We start from the raw sequence: 27932 nt of genomic DNA on the forward strand, positions 1-27932 counted from the left end.
ACACAATATTCTAAATGAGGTCTCACCAGAGTCATACAGAGGCATCAATACCTCCTTTTTCCTACTGGCCATAACTCTCCCTATGCAACCTATCATTCTTCTAGCTTTCACCGTCACCTTTTCAACCTGTTTGGCTACCTTAAGATCATCACATACAATAACACCCAAGTCTCGCTCTTCCGTCATGCATATAAGTTCTTCAGCCCCTAAACTGTACCGTTCCCTCGGGTTTTTGCAGCCCAAATGCATGACCTTGCATTTCTTAGCATAAAATTTTAGCTGCCAAATTTCAGACCATTCTTCAAGCTTCGCCAGGTCTTTCATCATGTTATTCACACCATCCGGCATCTCTACTCTATTGTAGATTTTGGTATCATCTGCAAAGAGGCAAATCTTACCCCACAACCCTTCAGCAATATCGTTTATAAAAATATGTAAAAGAACAGGCCCAAGAACAAAACCTTGAGGCACACCACATCCCTTTCCACAGAGCGATCTCCATTGATCACTACCCTCTGTCGCTTTCCACTCAATCAGTTCTTGACCCAGACCTTCTCTGTGGGACCCATCCCGAGGGCGCTCAGTTTATTTATTGGACATTTTTGTGGAACACTGTCGAAGGCTTTGCTAAAATCTAAATACACCACATCTAGCGCACATCCTCTATCCAATTCTCTGGTCACCCAGTCAAAGAAATTGATCAGATTTGTCTGACAAGACCTACCTCTAGTGAATCCATGTTGCCTCCAGTCCTGTAATCCACAGGATTCCAGAAACCTCACCATTCTCTGTTTTAAGTGTTTCCATTAATTTGCTTATCACAGAAGGCAGATTAACTGGCCTGTAATTCCCTACTTCTTCCTCACTTCCACTTTTGTGGAGAGGGACCACATCCGCCCTTCTCCAGTCCTCCGGTACCACTCCTGACTCTAGAGACTCATTGAAAAGATCAGTCAGCGGAGCTACCAGAACTTCCCAAAGTTCCTTCAGCATCCTTGGATGTACACCATCTGGCCCTATCGCTTTGTCTACCTTTATTTTAGCTAGCTCCTCACGAACACAACCCTCTTAAATTCGATCAGGGTCTATTACTCTTCCATCTCTATTCACATTTGTCTTCTGCAGTCCCGCTCCTGGCGCTTCAGCCATGAACACAGAACAGAAATATTTGTCAAGCAATTCGGCCTTTTTTATCAGCTTCTACACATTCCTCCCCTTCATCTTTGAGTCTCACAATGCCACTTTTGCTCTTCTTCCTATCACTAATATTTAAAAAATTTCTTGTCTCCCCGTTTTACCGTGTCAGCTATTTTTCTTCCATTTGCATCTTTGCTTTCCTGATTACACAGTCTCTCTTAACTTTCCAGATATTTTTGCCTGTCTGCGATCTTTTGTAGTTTATGAAAGCTAACCTCTTATTCCTTACCTTCTCAGCTACTACTTTTGAGAACCAAAGCGGCCTTCTTTTCCTCTTACTTTTACTTACTTGTCTCACAAAACGGTTTGTCGCTCCTTTCAGTTTTGCCCGCATTTCCACTCCTTCCAGACGTTGCCAACCAGCCAACAATTCCTTGATGTAAACCCCCATCCGAACAAAGTTAGTTTTTGTTTTTTTTAATCTAGAACCTTTGCATTTTAATGAACCCTCTCTATACCCACCTTAATATTAAACTGTACCATGCAGTGATCACTAGATGCCAGATGATCACCCACTGTAACATCAGAAACACTTTCCCCGTTTGTAAGCACTAAATCCAGTATGACCTCATCCCATGTGGTTTCTATTACCAACTGCTGGAACAGTTTTCCTTGTAGAGAATCCAGGATCTCCCTACTTCTAGAAGACCCTGCAATAGGGATACCCCAATCAACATCCGGCATGTTAAAATCACCTATTAGCAAGACTTCCCCTTTCTTAGATATATTCTGAATGTCTACTATTAAATCTATCTACTTCTGTCTGTGAAGGAGGCCTTTATATCACACCAATGTAAATACATTCACCATTCCCTCTTTCCAAATTGATCCACAGTGCCTCGGTGACTTTAACAGCCATGCCGATGACCCTTCTGACTCCTATACGTCCAGGTTTCTTGTTCTTTTTTTTTTGAATATATTTTTATTGTAGGAACCAATCACAAGAGATACAATCAGCAACCAAGCCAAACGGGAATAACACTATAGAAACAATAATCAGAGAGGCAATACAGCTAGGCAAGAGATCAAACAATCAAACAAAGCTCTCTCATGAAAGTCCACATTTTTCAATTTTTAAACAGAACAGCAAGAAAACAAACCTCCCTCCCTCCCACCGCCCCCAATCCGCCCACCCCCACCCCCTTGCATCCTTAGAAACCGACCCAGCTTAGAACGAGTTCCAGCACTCCAGATAAGCCACTGATTGCCAGCTAGTGGCACCCTTCTTGCGTTGCCTTTCCCAGACCGCCATCTGGGACATACTAGCTCTCCATTGTTGGAACGTAGGGCACACACTACCCACCCAGTGCTGTAGGATTAGCTTCTTAACGAGCCCTAGAGCCACCAGCACAAAGCGTTGCAGAGGCGCACTAATACCAGCCTCAGTCAGGGGACCCGTGACACCAAGCAGCAGAGTCTTATACGACCATTCCAGGGAGCGCCCCAAAACATCCTCCACCTCTCGAAGTACACGCACCCACAGCGATCCCACCAAAGAGCATTCCAGAAAGTGATGCACCAGCGTCCCCTTGAGAGCAGGGCACCGGGTACAAAAGGCATCAGGCCACAGGCCCATAGCATGTCCGACGCAGCGGGTTATATACGCCCTATGCAAGATCTTAAGATGAATTTCCTGTAAAGCAACGTTAGGAGTCGCCCCCGCACCGTCCACAAAACACTGAGACAGCTCATCGGCCGTAACCTCTTCACCCAACTCAGAGCTCCAGCCCTCTGCCATCCGGGACAGAAAAACCTCAGCAGGTCTCCAGTCTCTCCCTAGCTTGTACCAAGCCGATAGCGAATTAAATTCAAGCGAGAGGGAAAGGAAAGCCCTGTCCAACGGGGAAAAAGTAGGTAACCACCCGGACGGCAACCTAAGCGAAGAACAGTAACTACGTAGTTGTAGATAGAACAGTACGGACCCTGCACTCCACGCCCAGTGTTCCTGACATGCAGGAAAATCTGGCAGTCGCCCCGAACCCAACTCTATAAGCTGGCCAACAAATCGGCACCCGGATCGACTAGCCCGCACGAAGAAAACATGCTTACCCGCAGGGAAGGCAAGGTTAGCCACGAACTCCAAGAAAGGAGAGGGGCCTGGCGAGCCCCCCAGTTCCCTGCGCCACCAACCCCAAGCGGTCCGCAGAGGTCGTAACAAGGAAGCACAAGAGCCAGCCCCGGGTCTCAAGATATTAAACACCGACACCGGAGCCGCCAACAGGGACCAAAATCCCGGCGGGGCAAACTTGGTCTCACCCGTATAAGCTTCATGCACCCAGCGTAGCAGAGCCGCCACGTTATAAAGACGGAGATCTGGGAGATTTACACCTCCCTGAGACCGCTCTCTAATAAGCTTTTGGTAACCAATTCGCGCCCGTCTAGATCGCCATATGAAAGATGAAACAATACCTTTATATTTCCTAATATCTCTACATGTGACCCACATAGGCACCATTTGCAGAGGATAGAGCAACTTTGGCAAGAGGACCATCTTAATAAGAGCGATACGACCGAGAAAAGAAATCGGAAAATCCATCCACCTCTTACAAAGCGCTCCAACCGCATCCAGTTTGTCCAGCACATTTTTCCTATATACCACCCGAGGGTCCGCATGCAAAAACACTCCCAGGTATTTAAGTGTACCCCCAGACCATTTTAATGGAAAGGAAGGGTCATGATGTGCCGCACATTGTGAGTTGACCGCCAAAGCTTCCGACTTTTCAAAATTAATACTCAGACCGGAAAACATGCCAAATTGTTGGATAAGCTGAATTAGTACAGGCACTCCCGTAGTTACATCCCCCAAAAATATAAGCATATCATCAGCGAATAGATTAATTTTAAATTCTTGCGTCCCCAGTTGTATACCCCGCAGTTCTGTAGTGTGCCTGATCTTAGCTGCTAGAGGTTCAAGGGCCAACACGAACAGCATAGGAGAGAGCGGACATCCCTGACGCGTGCCTCGAGCTAGGGAAAAGGAGGAGGTGAGCGCCCCATTCACCAAAATCTGTGCAGTCGGCTGCTCGTAAAGTGAACGGATCCCGTCCAGAAAGCTCCCCATAATACCCATCTGTGGCAAAATCCAAAACAAATAATCCCAGAGAACTTTATCAAATGCCTTTTCCGCATCCAGACTGACAATAAGGGCATTCTCTTGACCCGGATGTTTCCGTAGCAGTGCAGGGTTCTGCAACACAGATAGTGCTCGTAAGACATTAGCAGAAGAATACCGCCCTGGGACAAACCCGGCCTGGTCCGGGTGAACCAGACCGGGCAAGACCTGGCCAAGACGTGCAGCCATAAGGGCCGCAAAAAGCTTAATATCTTGATTTAACAGAGATATAGGCCGATAAGACCCCAGCTGGTCCTCCGCTCTTCCGGGTTTCGGTAACACAACAATATGAGCATGAGTAAGCCGATGTGAAGGCAAACCCCCCTCACACAAGGCCTGACATAAAGCCTGAAAGGGACCAATAACCCGCTCCCCTAGCAGTTTGTAGTATTCAGGACCCAGGCCATCCGGGCCAGGCACTTTCACAAGCTTTAAAGCCCGTATAGCTCTCTGGATCTCAATTCCCTGCACTGGAGCGTTAAGTGCATCTCTCTGGACCTGGGACAGCTCAGGAAGAGGAAGGCCACGAAAAAACTCTGCTCTCTGCTCAGTGTCACAGCTCCCCCAATCATAGAGAGCCTGATAAAACTGTACAAAGCTCTGTTGAATAGCCGCGGGCGAAGTTGCCTCAGAACCATCAGGAGCCCAAATTTTGGGAATAGTTCGCCTGCGGGCCTTGTGGTTAACCAAGGAGGCCAACAATTTCCCTGCCTTGTTTCCCCACCTATGCAAACGGTATTTATACATCTGAATATCCCGTAGGGCCCTCTGCGCCAGTAAATCATTAATTTGACGTCGCAGCTCCATATATTGGCTCTTGAGGGCTGTGGAACTCTTTCTATGCAACTCCCCCCGCACCAGGCCCAGCTGACGGGTCAGATCCAGCAGTGCCTTATCTTGTACCTTCCGCTTATGGGAGGTATAAGCTATAATTTTACCCCGTAGAACAGCTTTACTAGCCTCCCAAAATACCACCTCGGAAACATCAGAAGAGGAGTTATCGGCTAGATAAGAATCCCATTGGTCTACCAAAAAAGTGCGGAAATCATTATCCTCATACAATGTGGGATTCATTCTCCAGCCAGACAAGGTCCTCTGGGGCGCCTGGTGATCAAGAAGCTCCATCCAGACCTCATGATGATCGGAAAGTACTCCATCCTCAATCATCGCTCTCCGGACTCCAGACAAAAGGGATGGGGCAACCAACAAGTAATCCAATCTACTGTGTACTTTATGCACTGGAGAGTAATAAGTAAAATCAGATTCGTCTGGATGGAGCGTGCGCCATAGGTCCACAAGGCCCAACTGCGAAGTAACAAAGTTGACCCCCTTGTGTTCCCCCTGATGTAAACGAGGCTTAGGAGGCTTACAGTCAATAAGGGGATCAGCAGTAATATTGAAATCCCCACCGAGCACCAGTTGGTACTCAGAAAAGGGAGCAAGGGCAGCAACCAAAACAGAGAAAAAACGATGAGAATACACATTAGGGGCATATATAGAGCAAAAAACATATTTCGTTCCCTGAAACACCCCTGCCCAGATTACATACCGGCCCTCAGAGTCCGAAATCACTTTGTGCACAGTGCAAGTATGTTTCTTATGGAAAAGCACAGCTACACCTCTCTGTCTGTTATTAAAGGAAGCAAAGACAAGCTCACCCACCCAGTCCCTGCGAAGCTTAGCATGCTCAGAAGCACTGAGGTGCGTCTCTTGAAGAAGCAAAACATCCACCTGTAGTTTCCTACAGTACTGAAGTACCTTACTACGCTTAACAGGAGAGTGCAACCCATCTACATTAAAGCTAGCAACCTTAACCCCAGACATAATAACCAGATATATCCAAAAAGCACGAAGAAGACCAAAGATCATACGGGACGGTAGCACCAGCCTCCCAGCCGAGCCGGCGCTCCGACCACTCAAACAAAGAATCAGACTGAACCAGATTCCCAGGATGCAACCCAGTCCCCAAACTACCCATCAACTCAACTGCCAACTTCTTCAAACAAGCCCCCCCATACAATCAAAGTGGCCCTCCCCCCTCCCTCCCAACAACCCCGCCACCCCTTCCCCCATCCATACAGGCGACCACACCCCCATGTCACCAACACCCACTGTAAACAAACACAGATGCTCACACTCTCCCCTCACCCTCCCCCAATCTCCCCCCCCCCCCCCCCAAACAACCCCAACCGCAAGTACCAGTCTCGTCCAGGACCGAAATAAAATAGAACAGTAGAGAACTGAGGACAGGAAAACATCCCAGCCTCTGGACATAAAGGCCAAACACAGAAGGTCAAAAAGTAGCAGAAGAGAAATCAAGACAGCCAGACCCTCGCAACAAAGGAAGGTATCTAGCTCTCTCGGTCAGGCCAAAGAGAGAATCTGAAAATGTTTATCAGGTGTCCAATCCCGCTCTAAAGCCGGCTGTAAAGGGCAGGAGCATCCCCTCCACAAGTATCTTTTCTGCAAACCGCCAAAGTTCCCCCACCTCGTATCTGGAGGCAGTGCAACTATGTCCAAACAAAAAAGCTCCATCCAGAGGGCAGCAAAGCAATCCAGACAGGCAATGGTGGTCCTTGTCCTAGATGAATCCATTGGAAAGCTCGGGAGGCCCTAAGGCTCACCCCCAGATCAAAACTCTCCATGTCCTCTGGCAGGAATGCCCCCTGTAGAGCAAGCTCCTTACTGAGCAGGGAGACTCTCAATGAAGCGCTTCAGCTCCTTTGCCTTAGATACCGTAAAGGTGCGGTTCTCATAGGTCAAGCGCACTTTAGCCGGGTAGAGAAAGGCAAATCGAATTCCTCTGGAAACCAGTTGAGAGCAGTAAGGCGTGAAGGTTCTTCTCAACTCCGCCACTTTAGTAGAGAAATCCTGAAAAATCAATAGCTTAGCGCCCCCATATAGCAGATGTCGCGCCTTCTTAAACAGTTCAAGTAAGCGGGCCTTAACAGCATAGTTGTGGAAGCGGGCCAGCACAGCTCGAGGTCTGCTGTTACCATCAGAGTCACGTCGTTGCCCCACACGATGAACACGCTCCACTACCACAGGGCCCTCAGCGTCTGGGAAGCCGAGATCCTTGGGCAACCATTGTTCAATCAAGTGCTTAAGCTCAGAATCTTGTACAGTCTCTGGGATTCCAATGAATCTAAGATTCTTTCGACGAGCCCGGTTTTCCTGGTCTTCCACTTTCTCCTCCAGCTGGGAAACTCGGGCCTCCAGAGAAGCAAGCCTGCCATCAGCCATTCCTGCCCTATCTTCCTGAGCCGATAGCCGCTCCTCCACTTGTTGCAGTTGTGCAGCCTGCCCCACCAGGGTATCTTTAAGGTCGTCCATAGAGGCATGCAGCTTGGCCAGTTTTTCATCAAGCAGCTGCGAGAGGTGCCTCATGGAGACCTGCATAACCTCATCTGGGGAGTGGGCCGTCACAGCTTCTGTTTGGGTCTCCGGGCTCCCAGAGGTCTTTGTCGGCCGCGGAACTTTTGGCGGCATACTCCGCCGCTAAGGAGTGCAAGCCGCGTTTCTCAGCCCGCCGCCTGTTCCCGTCGCCTAGCAACGGCTGCGCCGCTAAGGTTTAATTATGTGCCGGTCAGGAGCGCGCCGGGAGGGGAGGAAGTCGGGGGAAGCAGAGCGGAGCTCAGTGCTCAGCCGAACCAGCCATCACGTGACCCCCCGCCATCTTGCGCGCCGGGCTCCCAGAGGTCTTCGTCGGCCGCGAAACTATTGGCGGCATACTCCGCCGCTAAGGAGTGCAAGCCACGTTGCTCAGCCCACCGCTGGTTCCCGGTGCCTAGCAACGGCTGCGCCGCTAATTTTGAAGCATGTGCTGGTCAGGATCGCGCCGGGAGTGGAGGAAGTCGGGGGAAGCAGAGCGGAGCTCAGTGCTCAGACGTCCGCTCAGGAACCAGCCATCACGTGACCCCCAGGTTTCTTGTTCTAACATCCTCATGTTATCTCCAGCTATGCCTCACCGCCCCTACTCCCCAGAAAGGCCCCCACCTCTTATCCCCTCTTCACTCTCCCCCCAGACGATGGCAGTTATTCCAGAAGATTCACAAGATCCACCTTGAATTCTCAACAATGTCACCTCCCCCACCACCCCTTCCGACTGTCCACTCTGTCAACCTCTCTTCAACAACCCTTTCTTCCTCTTCTGAAGTTATAGAAGAGGAAACTGCTCACTTTCTCTCCTCCTCCAAACACACCACCTGTTACTCTGATCCAATTCCTACCTGCCTACTTGGATCCATCTCTCCCGCTGTAATCACTCCCATCTGTCATATCCTCAACCTTTCGTCCTCCACTGCTACAGTTCCTAATGTCTTCAAACATGCTGTAGTTACACCCCTCCTTAAAAAGCCCTCACTAGACCCTACATCCCCCTCCAACTACCACCCTATCTCCCTCCTCCCCTTCCTATCCAAACTAATCGAATGCCATCAAAGTTCTAGGTGTTATCTTAGATGGCTCTCTGTCCTTTACCACATACAAACTGTATTTTTCGCTCCATTAGATGCACCTGACCATAAATTTAGAGGAGCAAAACAAGAAAAAAAACATTCTGAACCAAATTCTCCCTGCCAGGCTCTGCACCCTGTCCCTCCTCTGGTGGTAGGCCAGGACAGGACACAGGGCAGGCAGGCCTAGTGGCTAGCAGGCAGGGACGGGTAGGTAGGTAGGCAGGCAGGCAGACCTTCCCCCCTCCCAGGCAGGCAGCAGGAAAGCACCAGCCTCTCCCTCCTCCCTCTCTATTTTTAATTTTCCAGGGAGGGCAGGCAGGCAGATCCCGGCCTCTCCCTCCCTAGGCAGGCAGCAGGCAGGCCCCGGCCTCTCCCTCCTTATTTTAATTGGGCAGAGCAAACAGGCAGGCCCAGGCCTTTTCATCATCCCTCCTTCCCCCTCAGGCATGCAGCAGGCAGGCCCTGGCCCTCTTCCTCCTCCCTGCCGCCCCCCGCATGTACCTTTTTTTTTTTTTTTTTTTTTTAACTTCTGTTTGCGGCCAAGCCTGGCTGGCTGCCAGGTTCCCGCCGCTTCCTCCCAGAACTGCTGGCTAACGCAGCTGCCTCCTCTTCCGTTCTCTCGTGGCATAGAGGCGCACCGGTGCAGGACCAGGCAGGCAACCTGGTGCGCCACTATGCCGCGAGAGAACGGAAGAGGAGGCAGCTACGTCAGCTGGCAGTTCTGGGAGGAAGCAGTGGGAACCAGGCAGCCAGCCAGCCTTGGCCGCGAACAAAAGTTTAAAAAAAAAGGTGCACGCGGGGGGGAAGAGGGCCAGGGCCTGCCTGTTGCTTGCCAGCCATCTGATGTGCTGCTTCCAGCGAGGGAAGGTGGCCGCATTAAAAATAGATAACGTGGGGGCGCGCTTTGGGTATTCGCTTCATAAGACGCACCCTAATTTCTACCCACTTTGGGGGGGAAAAAAGTGCATCTAATGGAGTGAAAAATACGGTATCTAATGTAATAAAATCTAGTTATTTCAAGCTTTTTATGATTGCCCCAGGTACATTAGATAGATTGTGAGCCCGCTGGGACAGACAGGGAAAAATGCTTGGGAGTACCTGAATAAATTCATGTAAACCGTTCTGAGCTCCCCTGGGAGAACGGTATAGAAAATTGAATGAATGAATAAAATTTATCCTATCTGACACCTTCTTTCCACCTTTGCACTTCAGATCGTTCACTGATTATATCCAGTATGGATTATTGCAATGCGCTTCTCCAAGGGATTAGACTTCAAGATTGATGCAGTTTGTAACTCATAAAAAATTCTGCAATATGTGTTTTGACAAAATCTTAGAAATATGACCATGTCGTATACCTTCTCCAGAACAAGCATTGGCTTCCCATTTCCCATCATCATATCATTTATAAACTCTTACTTTTGACCTTCAAAATACTGAACTTTGGTCGTCTATGTTACTTATCTCACTTACTAATTCCTTATGTACTATCTAGAACTCTTTATCCTTCTGTCAGCAATTCATTTATCAATTCTTTCACTGCATTGCATCTTTTTTGCCACCATTTGCACAAAGATCTACAACGTAAACAGTCTACAATTATGGAACTTGTTGCTGTTACATCTACATCTGGAGAATTATCATGACAAATTTTAATTCTGAATTAAAGGCATTTCTATTTAGAGATGCTTCCAGTTTAGAACACTCTTGATTCCTGTATACCAGCTGGCTGTGTACATGACTGGTGCAGCCTGTTGCTTCTGCAATTTTTTTATTCTACCTCAGTGTGACAGCTCTACTCTCTCTATGTCTTTTTATTTCCTCTTAATTTTTGTAGTTCCTTTCCCATTTCTAGTTTTAATTACTGTAAATGGCTCGGCTGACATTGTTTATGATGTGGCATTTTAAGTGAAATTAATTTGAAAACTTGAATGAAACAGAATAAAGAATTCAGGGACTTGTATGTGAGACTTCTGCTGTTTCAATATTTCTGTCTGGTGTGAGTTTTAAAGAACCCTGTCCATCATCTAAGAATGGTGAACCACCATAGGCTGCATAACCATCAGGACCAATTCAGGGGACTGCGGCACCCTGAGCCAACTTTTGCATTGCTTCCTCCCCCCCAAAAAAAATCCATGATCCAGTAACTCCCCCTCTATTTCAAATCCCCCCAATACTGGTGATTAAAGGATGTCAAAATCCTGAATCCAATCTGGCATCTCTCCCTCACTGCCTACAGAGGCGAAGTAAGATAGAAGGAGAGATGCTAAACTGGGACTTTGATGCCCTATATTACTGGCACCCTGGGCCAGTGCCTCACCTGCTCCATAGACTAAGCCTGCTTCGATAGCCATCTTAGTGTTTGGCAGAAATATTTGCCCAGCCTTAGCAAGGATCTTTATAGGTTTTGATTATCATTGTATTGGACCAATAGGAAAAGAACATTAGCTTCGGAGACCACTTAGGTCTCATCCAGAGAGAGGGATGTTTGTGATCTTGAAAAATCATGTGCTGAAGCATTTTGTGAAATGATATAATAAAGGTGTCAAAGGCTAGAGAGACTTCCTCTGGGACCAGTATGGCTGCTGGAATGCTAGAGTCCATCTCTAGCAGAAGGCTCTTTCCATCCCTATGCTGTTCTGGTAGGATATAATCTTGATAGCTATCTCTCATTGCTGACAACTGAAGAATCTGGAATGCAAGTGTCTTTTCTAGTACAGAGGCATAGAGAAAGCAGGCAGTCAAAAATTTTTGACTTAATACTCCTTGTAATTGGTCAGCTTCCTCTTAACAGATGAGTGTACCCATATGCTTTTTCTTTAGGTATTTCAATGCGTTGTGTGAGGGATGAACACACCGCTGTTAACATGAATCTTCATTACTTGGAGAATGGCACTGTGATGGTGAACTTCATCTACCACAAAGAGCTTTTCTTCTTACCCCTGGGATTTGCACTGAAGGTATGACTGAACGAAGGTGTGCATCTAGCTATTACTTTTCTTAGCCAATAAACTGTACTGTGTGCAGATAAATACTCTGGACATTTTCAAAGTGAATGGTTGCTAGACCCTTCTTTGCTGGTGCCTAGATTCCAAAGTAAGATGATCTATTTACCGTATATACTCGAATATAAACTGGGGTTTTTAGGCCAAAAAATTGGCCCAAAAATGGGGGTCCTTGTTTATATTCGGTCCAGTGCCCCCCCCCCACCCCCCTCCCAAACTTTGTGCAGGCCTCCGCCAGGCTCTGCATCCTGTGTTCCCCCTCCCCCCCCCCAGCCCATCGTACCTCCTCTGCCGCTGGAATCCCTGGTGGTCCAGAAGTATAGCAGGCAGGAGTGAGCTTTCCGATCTGCCCACTGCTAATCTAGTCAGTCGCTGCCTGACACGAATTCCGGCCTCCAACCGCTGAGCCGTACTGAGCAGGAGCGTGCTTTGGCGCTGCTGGTCGGCGCTAAGTGGCTTCCTGAATAGCTCCCGCGAAGGGAGAGAGACCCAAGATTCTGGTTGGCCCAGGTACCTAAAGTCCCTCTTATGGGAGGGGCCTTAAGCTCCTCCCCAGTGCATCTCACAATGCACTGGGAAGGGGAAGGCCCGCCATTCAGTAGAGGCGGGACTTCCAGCCAGAGGATGTCAGCAACCCTCTGGTTGGCCAACCGAAAAAGGTACTGGTAGGGTCCTAGGGGGCTTCCGGGGGGTGGGGTGGCATCAGGGTGTTGGAAGATGTCTTGGGGTGGAGGGGTTTCCAGCAGGAGGGAGTAGGCATCCCTCCTGCCAGGGAATGTCCCACGGGGTGGCGGCAGAAGGAATTGGGCATCTCACCTGCCGGGGGATGTATCGGGGTGGTGGCAGCAGGAGGAATTCAGCATTCCTCCTTCTGTGTACATTCAGGAATGGGGGGGGAGTTTCGGGTGTTCCAGCAGGATGGAGTGGGCATCCCTCCTGCTAGTTGTCTTCATGGGGTGGGGGGACAGATGGGTTACAAAATGTTAATCAACTAGATGGTAAGTAGGATCAATACGGACTTAAATCCAACCATATACTAAGAAACCCACTCTCTAACACAAAGAGTGTGATGAAAGGAGGAAGAGGATCTCAGAAACCAGCTTGATAAATTGGCCTCAGCCAAGATTTATAAGGTTCCACATTTCAATCATCAATTATACTATCCTCCTTCTTCCTATTCTAAATTTTGAATGTTCATTTTTTTAAAACTATTTATTTAAATTAGTACTGAAAGTTAATAATAATAATAATAACTTTATTCTTCTATACCGCCACAATCTTGCGACTTCTAGGCGGTTTACATTCAAGAGAGCTGGACATTCAGTGAGTTACAATATACAGATAGTCACAGGAAAATACAGAGTACAAAAATTTTAAGAAAGCGAAAATATAAAAATGCAGTTTGCTAAGAAATTTCCAAAGGACCTGTTTGGAAAAGGTCACGAATTACAAACATACAGCGAAAATTACAATATACAGTTTGTTAAGAATTTTCAGAGAGGACCTGTTAGGAAAAGGTCGCGAAATTACAAAAAAAAAAAAATACAGCGAAAATTACAATGTACAGTTTGTTAGGAATTTTTAGAAGGGACATATTAGATGAAACGTCCCTAATTACAAAATACAGTTTGATTAGAATTTCAGAGGGGGCCTATTGGGAAAAACGAAACAAGAAAAGTGTTTGGTGAAGATTTTTGTTTAGGTGATATATCTATCGAATAAGGCAGTTTTTATGTGTTTTCTAAAAGCATTGTACGTCAATCTAGCTTTATTAATGAAGTTGTCTAGCCAGTGTTGTTGTTTGTTTGCTTGGTACGCGAACGTTCTATCCAGGAAGGTTTTGTATTTACAATTGGTAATACTTGGGTATGCAAAAAGATAGCAGTTTATCCCAGGACAAGCAGGCAGGTATTCTCACTAGTGGGTGATGTCATCAGACAGAGCCCCGGTACGGACGTCTCACAAGCACGTGTTGCTTGTAGAAACTTAAAGTTTCTAGATGCCCGCACCGCGCATGCGCCGGTGCCTTCCTGCCCGGAGATCCGGGCGTGTCTCCTCAGTTCTTTCTTTTCCGCGGAGCTGAGAAGTTCAACTTCTTCATGCGCTAGCTGAATTCAGTTAAATTTGCCTTCCTTGTCCGCGTTTTCGCTTTCTTTTAATTACAGTTAACAGTACTTTTCTTTTTCAGTTTAAAAAAAAAAAAAAAAAAAAAGATTATTTCCTCCGGCGGGTCGAACGGGCCGGCCACGTGGCTCAGGCCCACTGGCTTCGACCTCGCGGCGGAGATTTTCCGGCCTATGTCCCGGCCAATCACCGGGTTTAAAAAGTGCAGCAAGTGCCAACGCGCGATTTCACTCACGGACCCTCACTGGCGCTGTTTGCAGTGTTTGGGCCCTGACCACATCCCGAAATCGTGCAGGCCTTGCTCTACCCTTACGGCACGCTCATTCAAGCGGCGTTGCCTATTGTGGGAATCGATGTTCAAGATGGACGCAACTAAGGATCCCTCAGCCTCCACTTCTTCTGATACCTCCCCGGTTCGGGCGAAACCGGTATCGACCCCTCCTGCATCGAGTGTGGTGAAACCGGCATCGCTCAACCCGACACCATCCACGAGCTCGACGTCGGTGCCTGCCCCGGTCTCCTCGGTTCAGGTACCTCTTCCTTCCACAGTGCCACCAGTGGTCATCAAAGTGCCGAAAGCTACTAAGCAGAAGCACTCGGCCTCGAAGGAGCGCGATGTCCGTGCAGGAGGACCCCCTTTCGGTGCGGATCCCTCCTTATCGGCTTCGCTACGGTCCGTGCTGGAAGCTCAATTCGTTGAGCTCATGCAGACCATCGGACCCGGGCTCATCGCTGCCATACAGGGTGACCTCCCGGTACCGGTCCAAAGGGGCGGTCCGCCCCCTCCCCCTCCCCCACACCGTTCGACCTCGACAACCGACGAGGACGAACGGGGGAGGGCGGCGATGCCCACGCGGCAAGCCTCGCTTACCGATATGCCGCCATTAGAACCCATTACGCCTCCGCGCCAACATGGGACCAGACCTCCGATCGATACTCGAAGCCCTGGGCATAGTCAGGAAGAGTTCTTCCGTACTCCTTACCAGACTTGGGTAGCATCGCAAGAACCCGCATCGCAAACCCAGTTGCGATCCACCGCTTCCAGCCCTATCCACTTGGGGGCCTCGGGAGACCATGCGATGCACAGACGATCCCGATCCCCGTCTCGCCACCGAGATGGGCACCGATCGAGACACTCATCCTGGCACTCCTCACGCCATTCGGAGGTGTCACCGCAGAAAAAACTGCAACGTAGGGGATACTCCTCATCAGAGGTGTCCCCTCCGGGGGGCCCGGAGTACGAGGAGACATCGGTGCCCGATTCTCCTTGCCACTCCCCGATGTCCATGGACCTGGAGGCCTCCTCCTCCTCCAGCCCGTCCCACAGACCGACGCTGGCGGAACAATTGTCCTTCTCATCATTCCTCCGACAAATGGCGGATGATCTGGATGTGACCCTTGACACGGGCTCCCGATACTCCAAAGAGTATCTGGACACCATGCATTTACCTAACCCTCCAACGGAGTCGCTTCGGCTCCCCTTGCACAAATTACTGGACCAGACCTTCATGCAGTGCTTCGAAACACCGTATTCCATACCGGCGATCCCCAGCAAACTCGATGCTCGATACCGCATCGTGCACCATAAAGGTTTTGAGGGCCCTCAACTCTCCCACCAATCCCTACTGGTCGAGTCCTCTCTTAAACGCTCTCATCCCTCCCAGGTCTACGCCTCTGTACCGCCGGGCCGAGAGGGGAGAACGATGGACAAATTTGGTAGAAAATTCTACCAAAACTCCATGATGGCGTCACGGGTGCTAAACTACAATTTCTTTTTCTCTTCCTATCTGGAGTTCTTCTTGCCGGTGCTCCGCAAGTTCACTCCGTTCATAGACAACCAAGCTCGATTCGAGTTCGAGGAAGTGGTAGCCTCCCTCTCCCAATTACGCCTCCAGCTGATGCAATCCTCCTTCGATGCATTCGAACTCTCGGCACGCGCCACCGCAAGCGCGGTAGCTATGCGTCGCCTGGCATGGCTCCGTACAATCGATATGGACCCCAACCTCCAGGACAGACTCGCCAACGTACCATGTGCTGGAGCTGACCTGTTCGATGAGTCTATCGAAACTGTTACCAAGAAGCTGTCGGATCATGAAAAATCTTTTCAATCCATCCTGCGGCCCAAACCCAAACCTCAACAGTCTCGACCTTCCAGGCCACCCCTGATTTACCAGCGGCATTACATGCCCAGACAAACGCCTGCTGCGAGACAGCCTGCGAAGAGACAACCTCCCCAGAAGTCTCAGCAAAAACCTCAGCCACCGGCTGCACCTAAGGCTCCCCAGCCCTTTTGACGCCCCTCCCGGGAGCATAACCTCGGCCTCTCCCATAGGGGGCCGCCTCCATCTTTTTTACCATCGATGGGAGGCCATAACCACGGACCTATGGGTCCTCACCATCATAAGAGAAGGATACTCTCTTCAATTCCACCGGGTCCCCCCGGACCATCCTCCAAGAGAGTATCCTTCAAGCTCGACGCAGACCGCCCTTCTTCTTCAGGAAGTCCAAACCTTACTTCAGCTTCGGGCTGTCGAGCCGGTCCCGTTAGACCAATTGAACCGAGGGTTTTACTCCCGGTACTTCCTCGTCCCGAAGAAAACGGGCGACCTGCGACCCATTTTAGACCTTCGGGCCCTCAACAAGTTTCTGGTCAAAGAGAAGTTTCGCATGCTGACTTTGGCTTCTCTATACCCCCTCCTCGAGCAGAACGACTGGTTATGCTCCCTGGATCTCAAGGAGGCCTACACTCACATCCCCATTCACCCGGCCTCCCGAAAGTTCCTCAGATTTCGGGTGGGAAATCTGCACCTACAGTACCGAGTGCTACCATTCGGCCTATCTTCGTCCCCCAGAGTCTTCACAAAGTGCCTGGTGGTAGTGGCCGCAGCACTCCGGGACAGGAGTCTACAGGTGTTCCCATACCTCGACGACTGGCTCATCAAGGCCCCGTCAGCCCCAGAGGTCACTTCGGCGACCTTGGCTACAACCTACTTCCTCCAAAATTTGGGCTTCGAGATCAACTTTTCCAAGTCTCATCTACAACCCTCCCAGTCCCTCCCCTTCATCGGAGCGGTCCTGGACACCACCCGACTCCGAGCATTCCTGCCCCTGCAACGCATGGAGTCCCTTCTTCATCTCTGCCAGGCGGTGTCTACTCGCCAAACTCTACCGGCGAGACAACTGATGGTGCTCCTGGGCCATATGGCCTCCACAGTACACGTGACACCCTTTGCCAGACTCCACCTCAGGATCCCCCAGTGGACCCTGGCATCACAGTGGAATCAGACGTCCGATCCACTATCCAAACACATCTCAGTCACACCTGCTCTTCAGCAGTCTCTACTTTGGTGGATGACCTCTTCGAATCTATCCAGAGGTTTGCTGATGCACTCTCCCCCCCATCAGAAAGTTCTCACAACCGATTCGTCGAATTATGCATGGGGGGCCCACCTGGATGGTCTCCGCACCCAAGGATTCTGGACCAGTGCGGAAAGACTACACCAAATCAATCTACTGGAACTCAGAGCCATCTTCAATGCGCTCCAAGCTTTCCAACATCTACTTCACGACATGGTAATCCTCATTCGCACAGACAATCAGGCCGCCATGTATTATATCAACAAGCAAGGAGGCACGGGCTCGGCCCTCCTTTGCCAGGAAGCTCTACGAGTCTGGGACTGGGCGGTGCGCCACAACGCCCTACTCAGAGCAGTATACATTCAGGGGGAGAACAACGTCTTAGCAGACAAACTAAGCCGTCTGTTACAACCGCACGAATGGACTCTCCATTCCAGCCCCCTTCACCAAATCTTCACGCAATGGGGGACGCCTCAGATAGACCTCTTTGCGGCTCCCCACAACTCCAAACTGCCTCAGTTTTGCTCCAGGATCTACACTCCTCATCGCCTCGAGGCAGATGCTTTTCTACTGAACTGGGGGAAACGATTTCTATATGCGTTCCCACCATTCCCGCTGATCCAGAAGACTCTGGTCAAGCTGAAACTCGAACGGGCCACCATGATTCTAATAGCTCCTCGGTGGCCCAGACAACCTTGGTTCTCCCTCCTACTCCAACTCAGCAGCAGGGAACCAGTACCACTTCCAGTGTTTCCTTCACTGCTTACTCAACATCAAGGATCACTACTTCATCCCAACCTGCAGTCTCTCCACCTGACAGCTTGGTTCCTCTCAACGTAACCCCTCACCAATTCTCACAAGAGGTGAGGGAGGTCTTGGAAGCTTCCAGGAAGCCCGCCACTCGACAATGCTACTCCCAGAAATGGACCAGATTCTCCTCATGGTGTGTTTCTAAGTCAAAGGAACCTCAGCGAGCTTCCTTATCCTCCGTGCTGGACTATCTCCTACACCTATCTCAATCTGGGCTCAAGTCCACATCCATACGAGTCCACCTGAGCGCTATTGCGGCGTTCCACCAGCCCCTACAAGGGAAACCCCTCTCGGCCCATCCAGTGGTCGCCAGATTTATGAAAGGACTCTTCCATGTTAACCCTCCTCTCAAACCACCCCCAGTAGTTTGGGACCTCAATGTAGTCCTTTCCCATCTCATGAAGCCCCCGTTTGAACCACTCAACAGGGCCCCTCTTAAGTACCTCACCTGGAAAGTGCTTTTTCTTGTAGCCCTTACGTCCGCTCGCAGAGTCAGCGAACTCCAGGCATTGATGGCGGATCCACCATTCACAGTATTCCATCATGACAAGGTGGTCCTACGCACTCACCCGAAATTCCTGCCTAAGGTGGTCTCCGAATTCCATCTCAACCAATCCATTGTACTTCCAGTATTCTTCCCTAAGCCCCATTCTCACCACGGAGAATCGGCCCTTCACACTCTAGACTGTAAACATGCCTTGGCTTTCTACCTGGATCGCACCAAGCCACACAGAACCACTCCTCAACTTTTTGTCTCCTTCGATCCTAACAAGTTGGGAAGACCCGTATCGAAGCGCACCATCTCTAATTGGATGGCGGCTTGTATCTCTTTCTGCTATGCCCAGGCTGGATTATCACTTCCTTGTAAGGTCACAGCCCATAAGGTCAGAGCAATGGCAGCCTCAGTAGCATTCCTCAGATCAACACCAATCGAGGAAATTTGTAAGGCTGCCACCTGGTCCTCGGTTCACACATTCACCTCACATTATTGTCTGGATACTCTCTCCAGACGGGATGGACAGTTTGGCCAAACAGTATTGAAAAATTTATTCTCTTAAGTCGCCAACTCCCCCTCCATCCCACTGAGGTTAGCTTGGAGGTCACCCACTAGTGAGAATACCTGCCTGCTTGTCCTGGGATAAAGCAATGTTACTTACCGTAACAGTTGTTATCCAGGGACAGCAGGCAGCTATTCTCACGTCCCACCCACCTCCCCTGGGTTGGCTTCTCAGGCTAGCTACCTGAACTGAGGAGACACGCCCGGATCTCCGGGCAGGAAGGCACCGGCGCATGCGCGGTGCGGGCATCTAGAAACTTTAAGTTTCTACAAGCAACACGTGCTTGTGAGACGTCCGTACCGGGGCTCTGTCTGATGACATCACCCACTAGTGAGAATAGCTGCCTGCTGTCCCTGGATAACAACTGTTACGGTAAGTAACATTGCTTTCTGGTTTGTCTTATAGGGCTGTAGAATACGAAGTGAGATAGTAAGTACGTAGGAGCTAGTCCCCAAACTAATTTGAAACATATGCAGGAGAACTTGAAAATTATTCGTGCCTCGACTGACAGCCAGTGTAGAAGTTTGTAGCAGGGAGTGACATGGTCGCTCTTTTTTAAACCGAATATCAAGTGGACCGCTGTGTTCTGAATAATTTTAAGTTTCCTTACTGTTTTTTTGGGTATACCCATGTAAACGATGTTGCAATAGTCCAGAGTAGAAAGCATTAGTGATTGCACTAATAATCTGAACGATAATGGGTCAAAGTATTTTTTGAAGGTCTTTAATTTCCATAATATCAGGAAACATTTTTTTACCATTATGTTCGTGTGTTCTACCATTGTCAGGTGTGTGTCCAATGTGACTCCCAATATTTTTATTGTATTAGTAATCGGGTAATCGTGGTCTTTTATGTGTAATGTTGTGTTGGTAATTTTATCCGTTGGGCTTGCAAGGAAGATTTTTGTTTTTTCTGTGTTAAGTTTCAGTTTGAAGTTGATTGTCCAATGTTCTATTTCAGTCATAATATGAGAGATGTATTTTGAGGTTTCGTTTGTAATGCTGTTCACTGGGATTAAAATGGAAATGTCGTCTGCATATATGTAATAGTTCAAGTTTAGTTTTTGTAGTAAGTGCCCTAGGGATGATATGTAAATATTGAACAGTGTGGGTGAAAGTGGTGAACCCTGTGGCACTCCTCCAGGAGCTTGAATATGTCCCACCGCTAACCACTCAGTATGATCTCTTTGTTAGGAAGCCCTGTATCCAGTTCCTTGCTTTTCCCATGATTCCTATTGCATCTAAGCAGTGTATCATTATTTTGTGGTCAACTAGGTCAAAAGCACTGCTGAAATCTAATTGTAGAATTAGAGCACTTGTTCCTTTGCTGAATAGGCCATATAAGTGATTTAGGATCGAGGTTAGGACTGTCTCGGTGCTAAAGCCTTTCCTGAATCCTGATTGGTGTTCGTTTAGTATGCTGAATTTGTCTAGATATTTTCCTAGCTCCACGTTGACTAGTCCTTCATGAATCTTAGTAAATACGGGGATGCTTGCTATGGGTCTGTAGTTGGTTTTCAAAGCTAGAGAGATTTTTTGATCTTTTGGGATGGGTGTGATTAGTATATGTCCTATTTCCTCGTGAAATGTTCCTTCCGTGAGAGTGGTTGTTATCCAATTGAATAGGTCCTGTTTAAAATCTAGTGTGGCTGTTTTCAAGGTCTTGGAGGGACATACGTCTAGGAGGCAATTTGATTTAGTATATTTATTGGTAAGAAATTGGTGCCAATCAGGAGGTTCGAAGTGATTCCAGATCATGTCTATTCTGGGTTCTTTTTCGAGTTAGAGAAACTCATTCACTTTACTCCCTTAGCTTCTAACCATATATCAAATAAAAGAGTTAAGTCACTTATCTTTTGTTTGAAGATCTAGGAGGCAGCCACAGCCCAACGCAAAAAATTAATGGCTTTTTGTCAAGGGTTCATACTACTTACCGCCTATTTCTGCAATATATATTAAAAACACACATTATGAGTGCAACTGCTACACTTTCCTCCAACCATTCATACTGGACCCATTGTTATCTTTAGTGTTAAGAATTTAGTGTGTGACAGCGCCAAGCAGATTCAATAACTGCTGATGGCGTTCCATTAGTTTTCTTGACAGCATAGCAAATGATTTCAAAATGATATTACTAAGCACCGGGAGATAAATGGGCTGTGGAATTGATTGTTTTGGACAAGTGGGGAAATGATTTGTGCTTGTTTAATCAATATGGGGGAGATATTTGAAATAGGTAGTGGAACTAGGAATTTTTGAGGATTATCAATATGAGAGAAATATATGAGATCAAATATTTCCCACTCGTGTGAAAAAGTGCATAATATAAACACTATAAGTATATCTACTACTGGAGAAGGCCTCAGTAATGGAGCCTACGCATAGTCGTATTCACTGACTAGAGAAATCCGCGTAGTTGCTCAGCTCCTTTGCTCCAATCATTGGCCTTATTCCAGTCTCTCCTTATTCTAAACTGTTTATTACAACCCCTTATTTTAAACTGTTTATTTCCTTTTTCTCTTTTTCTAAGACTTTAATATCTATAATATCTTATTCTAAAATGATCTCTTTTTCAAATTTTCTAAAAATTCAATAATAATAATCTATCTGCTTGTCTTCCAATATTATTGTATATATCTCCTGTTTGTTATTCATTCCTTCACTCATCTGCACTAATTCATCATTATGAGACTTTGTTGAAAAACATCTTTAACATTTATAGTGGTTTCACTTATATGCTAAGATATTTCTGAAAAATTACTTAGCTTAGATCAGCACTTGTGTTTTAAACAGTGCATTCAGTCAGCGCTTGCGTATCAAATCATGCCAACGTGGCCAGCGTTTCGTGGAGTTATATTCATAACCACTGCCTCAGGGCCAAATTGTGAACCAAGCCGCTGTAAATAAAACACCAAATCAGTAAAGTATACTACCTATAACATTTTAAATTGTATACTGAAAATTTTACATACTATGCTGTGCGAATCTAACAGCAGTCTCCATAAAGCAAACAAAATGGCGACAGCCTCTTTTTAAAAAGCCTTGGCGGCATACTGACGTCATTACATATATCAGATTTCATTGGAGTATCAAAAGCTTCCCGTATATCATGTTAAATGTTGTTAAACCCCCTTAGAAAACATAGTATCATAGAACAATTACATCAAAACTGTTTAGTAAAAGTGTTGCCACTCCATTTGTTTATTCAGGCCGCTTGGATACAAAGCATGCAGACGGCTGATCCAGCGCTGCTCATGTTGGGCTAGGATCCGACGGAAATTACCACCCCTGCTGTCTGGTCTAACTAGTTCTATAATGACAGCACGTAATGAGCAGAAATCATGTTTCTTTTCGATACAATGTTTGGCTAATGGAGCACCCATATTATGATTCTTGATGTTGCTTTTATGTTCGGTAAGACGAACATTAAACTTTCGTGATGTTTGCCCTATATAAATTAGGTTACAGGGACATTTCTTTATGTTTGAAAATGATTTATTCCAACAAACTTCAGGTATAGTGATGGGCATCACGATGGCACCGTCAGTAGCTAACCTTTTTATGGATAGCTTTGAACAACATTGGATATATCCTTCCCAATTTTTCAAAAAGGTGAAATTATGGACCCGATATATTGAAGACATCTTTCTTATCTGGAATGGGGGTCTGGAAGAATTGAATACTTTTCTGAACTACATCAATATTTGTCATCCTAAAGTGAAATTTACACACACTTATAGTACTACCGAAATTTCATTTCTTGATGTACTGATAAAGATTGTTGATGGTGAATTCCAAACAAAAGTTTACACAAAACCAACTGACTGTAATTCGGTGCTACATTTTTCTAGTGCCCATCCTAGTTCTCTTAAAAAAAGTTTACCTTTTTCTCAGTTTCTGAGAATTAGAAGAATTTGTACCTCGGATACTGAATTCAGGACTCAAGCGAACTGTCTGAAAGAAAAGTTCTTACAACGTGGCTATCCTCTTAAAACTGTGAATACTGCATATAAAAGGGTGTACTATAATCACCGTGAACATTTATTAAGTCCTAAAACTAAAAACAACTCTGAAACATGTGAGAAAGTCATGACGTGTATATTGACTTACTCCAGCAATAGCTATCAGATTGCCGAATCCTTAAGAAAACATTGGGAAATACTAAAAATAGCGGGAACATTTAAAGACTGTTCCCTAAGAATAGCTTACCGCTGAAATCGAAACCTTAAAGAAATATTATGTCCTTCAGTTCTTAACGATACCTTGAGCAGTACAATGAATGAGAAACAGGATCATCAGATGTGTGGTGACTGTCAAATGTGTACTCTGATGGAATGAACCAGGATATTTCAAAATCCAAAAGATAAAAAAGAACATATCCTAAATCACACTTCAAATTGTAAAACTTTTGTAAAATGTCCCTGTAACCTAATTTATATAGGGCAAACATAACGAAAGTTTAATGTTCGTCTTACCGAACATAAAAGCAACATCAAGAATCATAATATGGGTGCTCCATTAGCCAAACATTGTATCGAAAAGAAACATGATTTCTGCTCATTACGTGCTGTCATTATAGAACTAGTTAGACCAGACAGCAGGGGTGGTAATTTCCGTCGGATCCTAGCCCAACATGAGCAGCGCTGGATCAGCCGTCTGCATGCTTTGTATCCAAGCGGCCTGAATAAACAAATGGAGTGGCAACACTTTTACTAAACAGTTTTGATGTAATTGTTCTATGATACTATGTTTTCTAAGGGGGTTTAACAACATTTAACATGATATACGGGAAGCTTTTGATACTCCAATGAAATCTGATATATGTAATGACGTCAGTATGCCGCCAAGGCTTTTTAAAAAGAGGCTGTCGCCATTTTGTTTGCTTTATGGAGACTGCTGTTAGATTCGCACAGCATAGTATGTAAAATTTTCAGTATACAATTTAAGATGTTATAGGTAGTATACTTTACTGATTTGGTGTTTTATTTACAGCGGCTTGGTTCACAATTTGGCCCTGAGGCAGTGGTTATGAATATAACTCCACGAAACGCTGGCCACGTTGGCATGATTTGATACGCAAGCGCTGACTGAATGCACTGTTTAAAACACAAGTGCTGATCTAAGCTAAGTAATTTTTCAGAAATATCTTAGCATATAAGTGAAACCACTATAAATGTTAAAGATGTTTTTCAACAAAGTCTCATAATGATGAATTAGTGCAGATGAGTGAAGGAATGAATAACAAACAGGAGATATATACAATAATATTGGAAGACAAGCAGATAGATTATTATTATTGAATTTTTAGAAAATTTGAAAAAGAGATCATTTTAGAATAAGATATTATAGATATTAAAGTCTTAGAAAAAGAGAAAAAGGAAATAAACAGTTTAAAATAAGGGGTTGTAATAAACAGTTTAGAATAAGGAGAGACTGGAATAAGGCCAATGATTGGAGCAAAGGAGCTGAGCAACTACGCGGATTTCTCTAGTCAGTGAATACGACTATGCGTAGGCTCCATTACTGAGGCCTTCTCCAGTAGTAGATATACTTATAGTGTTTATATTATGCACTTTTTCACACGAGTGGGAAATATTTGATCTATATTATTTTGTGTATTTTCCCACTAGGGGATTCTAGTGTAGTGTGAGAAATATATGAGACCCATTAGGAGTGGTTTATTGCTAATTTTAACTGAATGAAAGAATTGTGTGTATGTGAGTTTAAGTAACTCAATTTAGTTACATAACGATGGGTCCAGTATGAATGGTTGGAGGAAAATGTGGCAGTTATACTCATAGTGTATGTTTAAATATTAACAGTTTTTAATATATATTGCAGCAATAGGCAGCAAGTAGTATGAACCCTTGACAAAGCCATTAATTTTTAGCGTCGGGCTGCCTAGATCATCAAACAAAAGATAAGTGAAGTTAGGGAGTAAAGTGAATGAGTTTCTCTAACTTTTAGTAATTATTTTAAATAAATAGTTTTTTTAAAACGTGAACATTCAAAATTTAAAATAGGAAGGAGTAGGTTAGTAGGATCGATGATTGAAATGTGGAACCTTATAAGTCTTTGCTGAGGTCAATTTACCAATTATCAAGCTGATTTCTGAGATTCTCTCCCTCCTTTCATCAGTCTTTGTGTTGGGGACAGATGGGTTCTCTGCCGCCGCTAAACTGATCGCCGCAAACCTACCTAAATAAATGTTTGGCTCAGCCAACTGGTCAGTACTTGAATTTTCTGACTCTGATCTGATGAATTTCTGCTTTCCAGTCTTTGGTTGGTTTCTCAGATTACCAGATTTTCAAGGAGCTAATCAAGGGAAGAGAGGACCACTCATTCTATAAGAACTGCATCTCTCAAATCTTGCGAATGGTGTCGGAAGAGGGCTGTAGCACCCAGAAACAGGTCTTGAAGTATCTGGGACAGCGCTTCAGAGTGAAACTTAACCTGCCAGATTGGTATTCAGAAGAGCAGGCTGCAGAATTTCTACTAGCGTAAGCAAACTTGTTTGGGTCTGTGTTTAGTATCCTTTTTCCCTTCAGGTATAAGGCTCTGGCTGAACCTGAAACATCCTCACTTAAGAAAATGAATATTTGTACTGGGTTTAAGTTCTGCTGGTCTGAAAGCATGATAAAGCAGGCTGGGGAAGAGTTAGAAAAAAAAAGGGAAGGGGATGGGTCTTGATATACCGCCTTTCTGTGGTTACAATCAAAGTGATTGCCCAGAATCACAAGGAGCCACAGTGGGAATAAACCCAGTTCTCCGGATTCTTAGGCCACAAGGTTACTCCTCCAGTCCCCGTCCCCCCCTTCTATACACACACACACTTGTTTGTTTGTGTTGAGTACTGGCATTAAGAGGGGGGTGGAGGCAGTAGTAGTCACTGAGAATCCTATGCAAGTACATTACAAATAGCTCATTAATATTAAAATGAGCACTCTGTGTAAAGCACAGCAAGGAACACCCATCTCTCAATGTGCAAAATTTTTTGCACTCTAGTGGATTTGCGCACAAGAATAGAACGCTTCCACCAGGATATACTGGACTTCAAACACTGCTACCAAAGACATATGATGAGAACATGATGGGAGGCTACATCCAGGGGCTGATTCATGAAAGTGATTTACAATATAATTGCAAATTGTGAAAAACTACTTACATCTAAATCATCTGTGGTCATCTTTGTCATAACTTAAATATAAATATGTGTGAATTGTGATTCATATATTGCTTTTTATAAGAATGAAAAGATGAAATTTCAGTGTTTCACGTTTTAAATAAGTAAATTGCAAATTAGACTATCCTGGTCACAAAATCAAAGTTTTATGGAAATAACAGACATTTCCTATACTTTTTAGGCATGAGTAATTAGGAAGTTACACTTACTGCCCAGGAGCAGAAATCATGTTATAGTGTAATCCTAAATCAATCCTTGACAAATTTCCTCTGAAATTAGGATTCATATTGAAAACTTTATCAGGAGTCATCAGCATGCTGTTGAGAACATACATGGTGGGGGAAGGGGGATGAAGAGACCCCATTGCTTTTCTGCTGGCACTGTACATTATGGTGTCTCACTGGGGCTTGTTTTATTTTCCTATGGACTCAAAGTGGAAAACCAAAATTACTGCTTTAAAAAAGGCTCTTTATGAGACACTATACAATGCTATCAGAAAGCAATGGACTCCCTCCACCCCCTTTCCCCCATCTCTTATGCTCTCAACAGAATGCTGATGACTCCTGATAGCTGCAGCTGAGGCAAATGTGTTTTTGCTTCACATATTACCGTGTCCCAGGTTCCATACCAGTCTCTTTTACTTTTTCCCCCTGCCTCTCCCTAAATCTTTATCCTGCTACCTCTTAGGCACCCTTCAGCCAGAAAGCAGGCTTGCTGTTGCCACTGCCAGGAAAGAAACACTGCATGCATCTACCTTGCATCTATCCTGCTTGTCATTAGGTTTAAGCCTCACGAGACTTTCTCCAAAGCTTGTGCATTAAGTGTGGCTCAAACCTAAGGAGGGCAGTGTTTCTTTTTTAAGCAGTGATAGTATGGAATTTAGGATGCTAACAGTTTTTAGGTGCCATGCACTTAGGATTTGTCAAGCACTGATCTAAATATGTGTATACAGCAAAACACTTGCAAAATAGTTACGTTTCTATGCTTTTGTGTTCTTGTAGGAAAAGAAAATCCTATGTAAGCTTTGAAAACCATGGTTCAATTTTCAGTGGCAGTACCTCCTTATTAAATTACACACTGCTTTGAATAACTGTATTACAAGTACAAACTTATTAATTATAGTAAATGCTCAGTCACATAAGACAGGACACTAATGGTCATGAAGGTAGTAGCAGTATTTCTCCAAAGTGCACTTGTTGTGGCCTTGCTTTCTCCTTTTGCAGTCATTGCCTTTGCATTCATCTCAAGTCCAATATGGAGAAATTCTATTTGCTGTGCCTGATGACCCGGAAGCTGTTTGCTTTTGCTAAGGAAGAGTGCATAGAAGAGAACCCAGATAGCTTGATGAATCATGAGGTGCTGACCCCAGGACAGCTATACCTGATGTTCTTAAAGGTATGCAAGTGTAAATAAACTAATCATGTTCTTGTGCAACACACTAAAATTTATTTTCCACATCATCCTGCTGTACCAGTCCTGATGCATGGTTTTATATTACCCTACCAGCAGATGGAGGCAGAGAACACAGCTTTGTTGCAAAAGTACAACTGTCTATAAAGGCTTACGTTTGTATGGAATCTATCCCCTTTTAACTTTAGAGAGTGCCCTCTTGTTCTCCCTACTTGGAGAG

General features: G+C 46.0%; 1 protein-coding gene across 1 annotated transcript in view; it reads left to right on the forward strand.

Moving 5' to 3' along the window:
• Positions 1-27932, forward strand: part of POLR1B (RNA polymerase I subunit B) — a 185312-nt gene that overhangs the window by 54015 nt on the left and 103365 nt on the right. Inside the window, exons 5-7 of the mRNA XM_033936548.1 lie at positions 11590-11726; positions 25396-25619; positions 27526-27697. Of these exons, the coding sequence (XP_033792439.1) occupies positions 11590-11726; positions 25396-25619; positions 27526-27697 (533 nt within the window). The remainder of the gene's footprint in view (positions 1-11589; positions 11727-25395; positions 25620-27525; positions 27698-27932) is intronic.

The sequence above is a fragment of the Geotrypetes seraphini genome, chromosome 3, assembly GCF_902459505.1.
Source record: "Geotrypetes seraphini chromosome 3, aGeoSer1.1, whole genome shotgun sequence".
In the NCBI taxonomy this organism is placed as follows: Eukaryota; Metazoa; Chordata; class Amphibia; order Gymnophiona; family Dermophiidae; genus Geotrypetes; species Geotrypetes seraphini.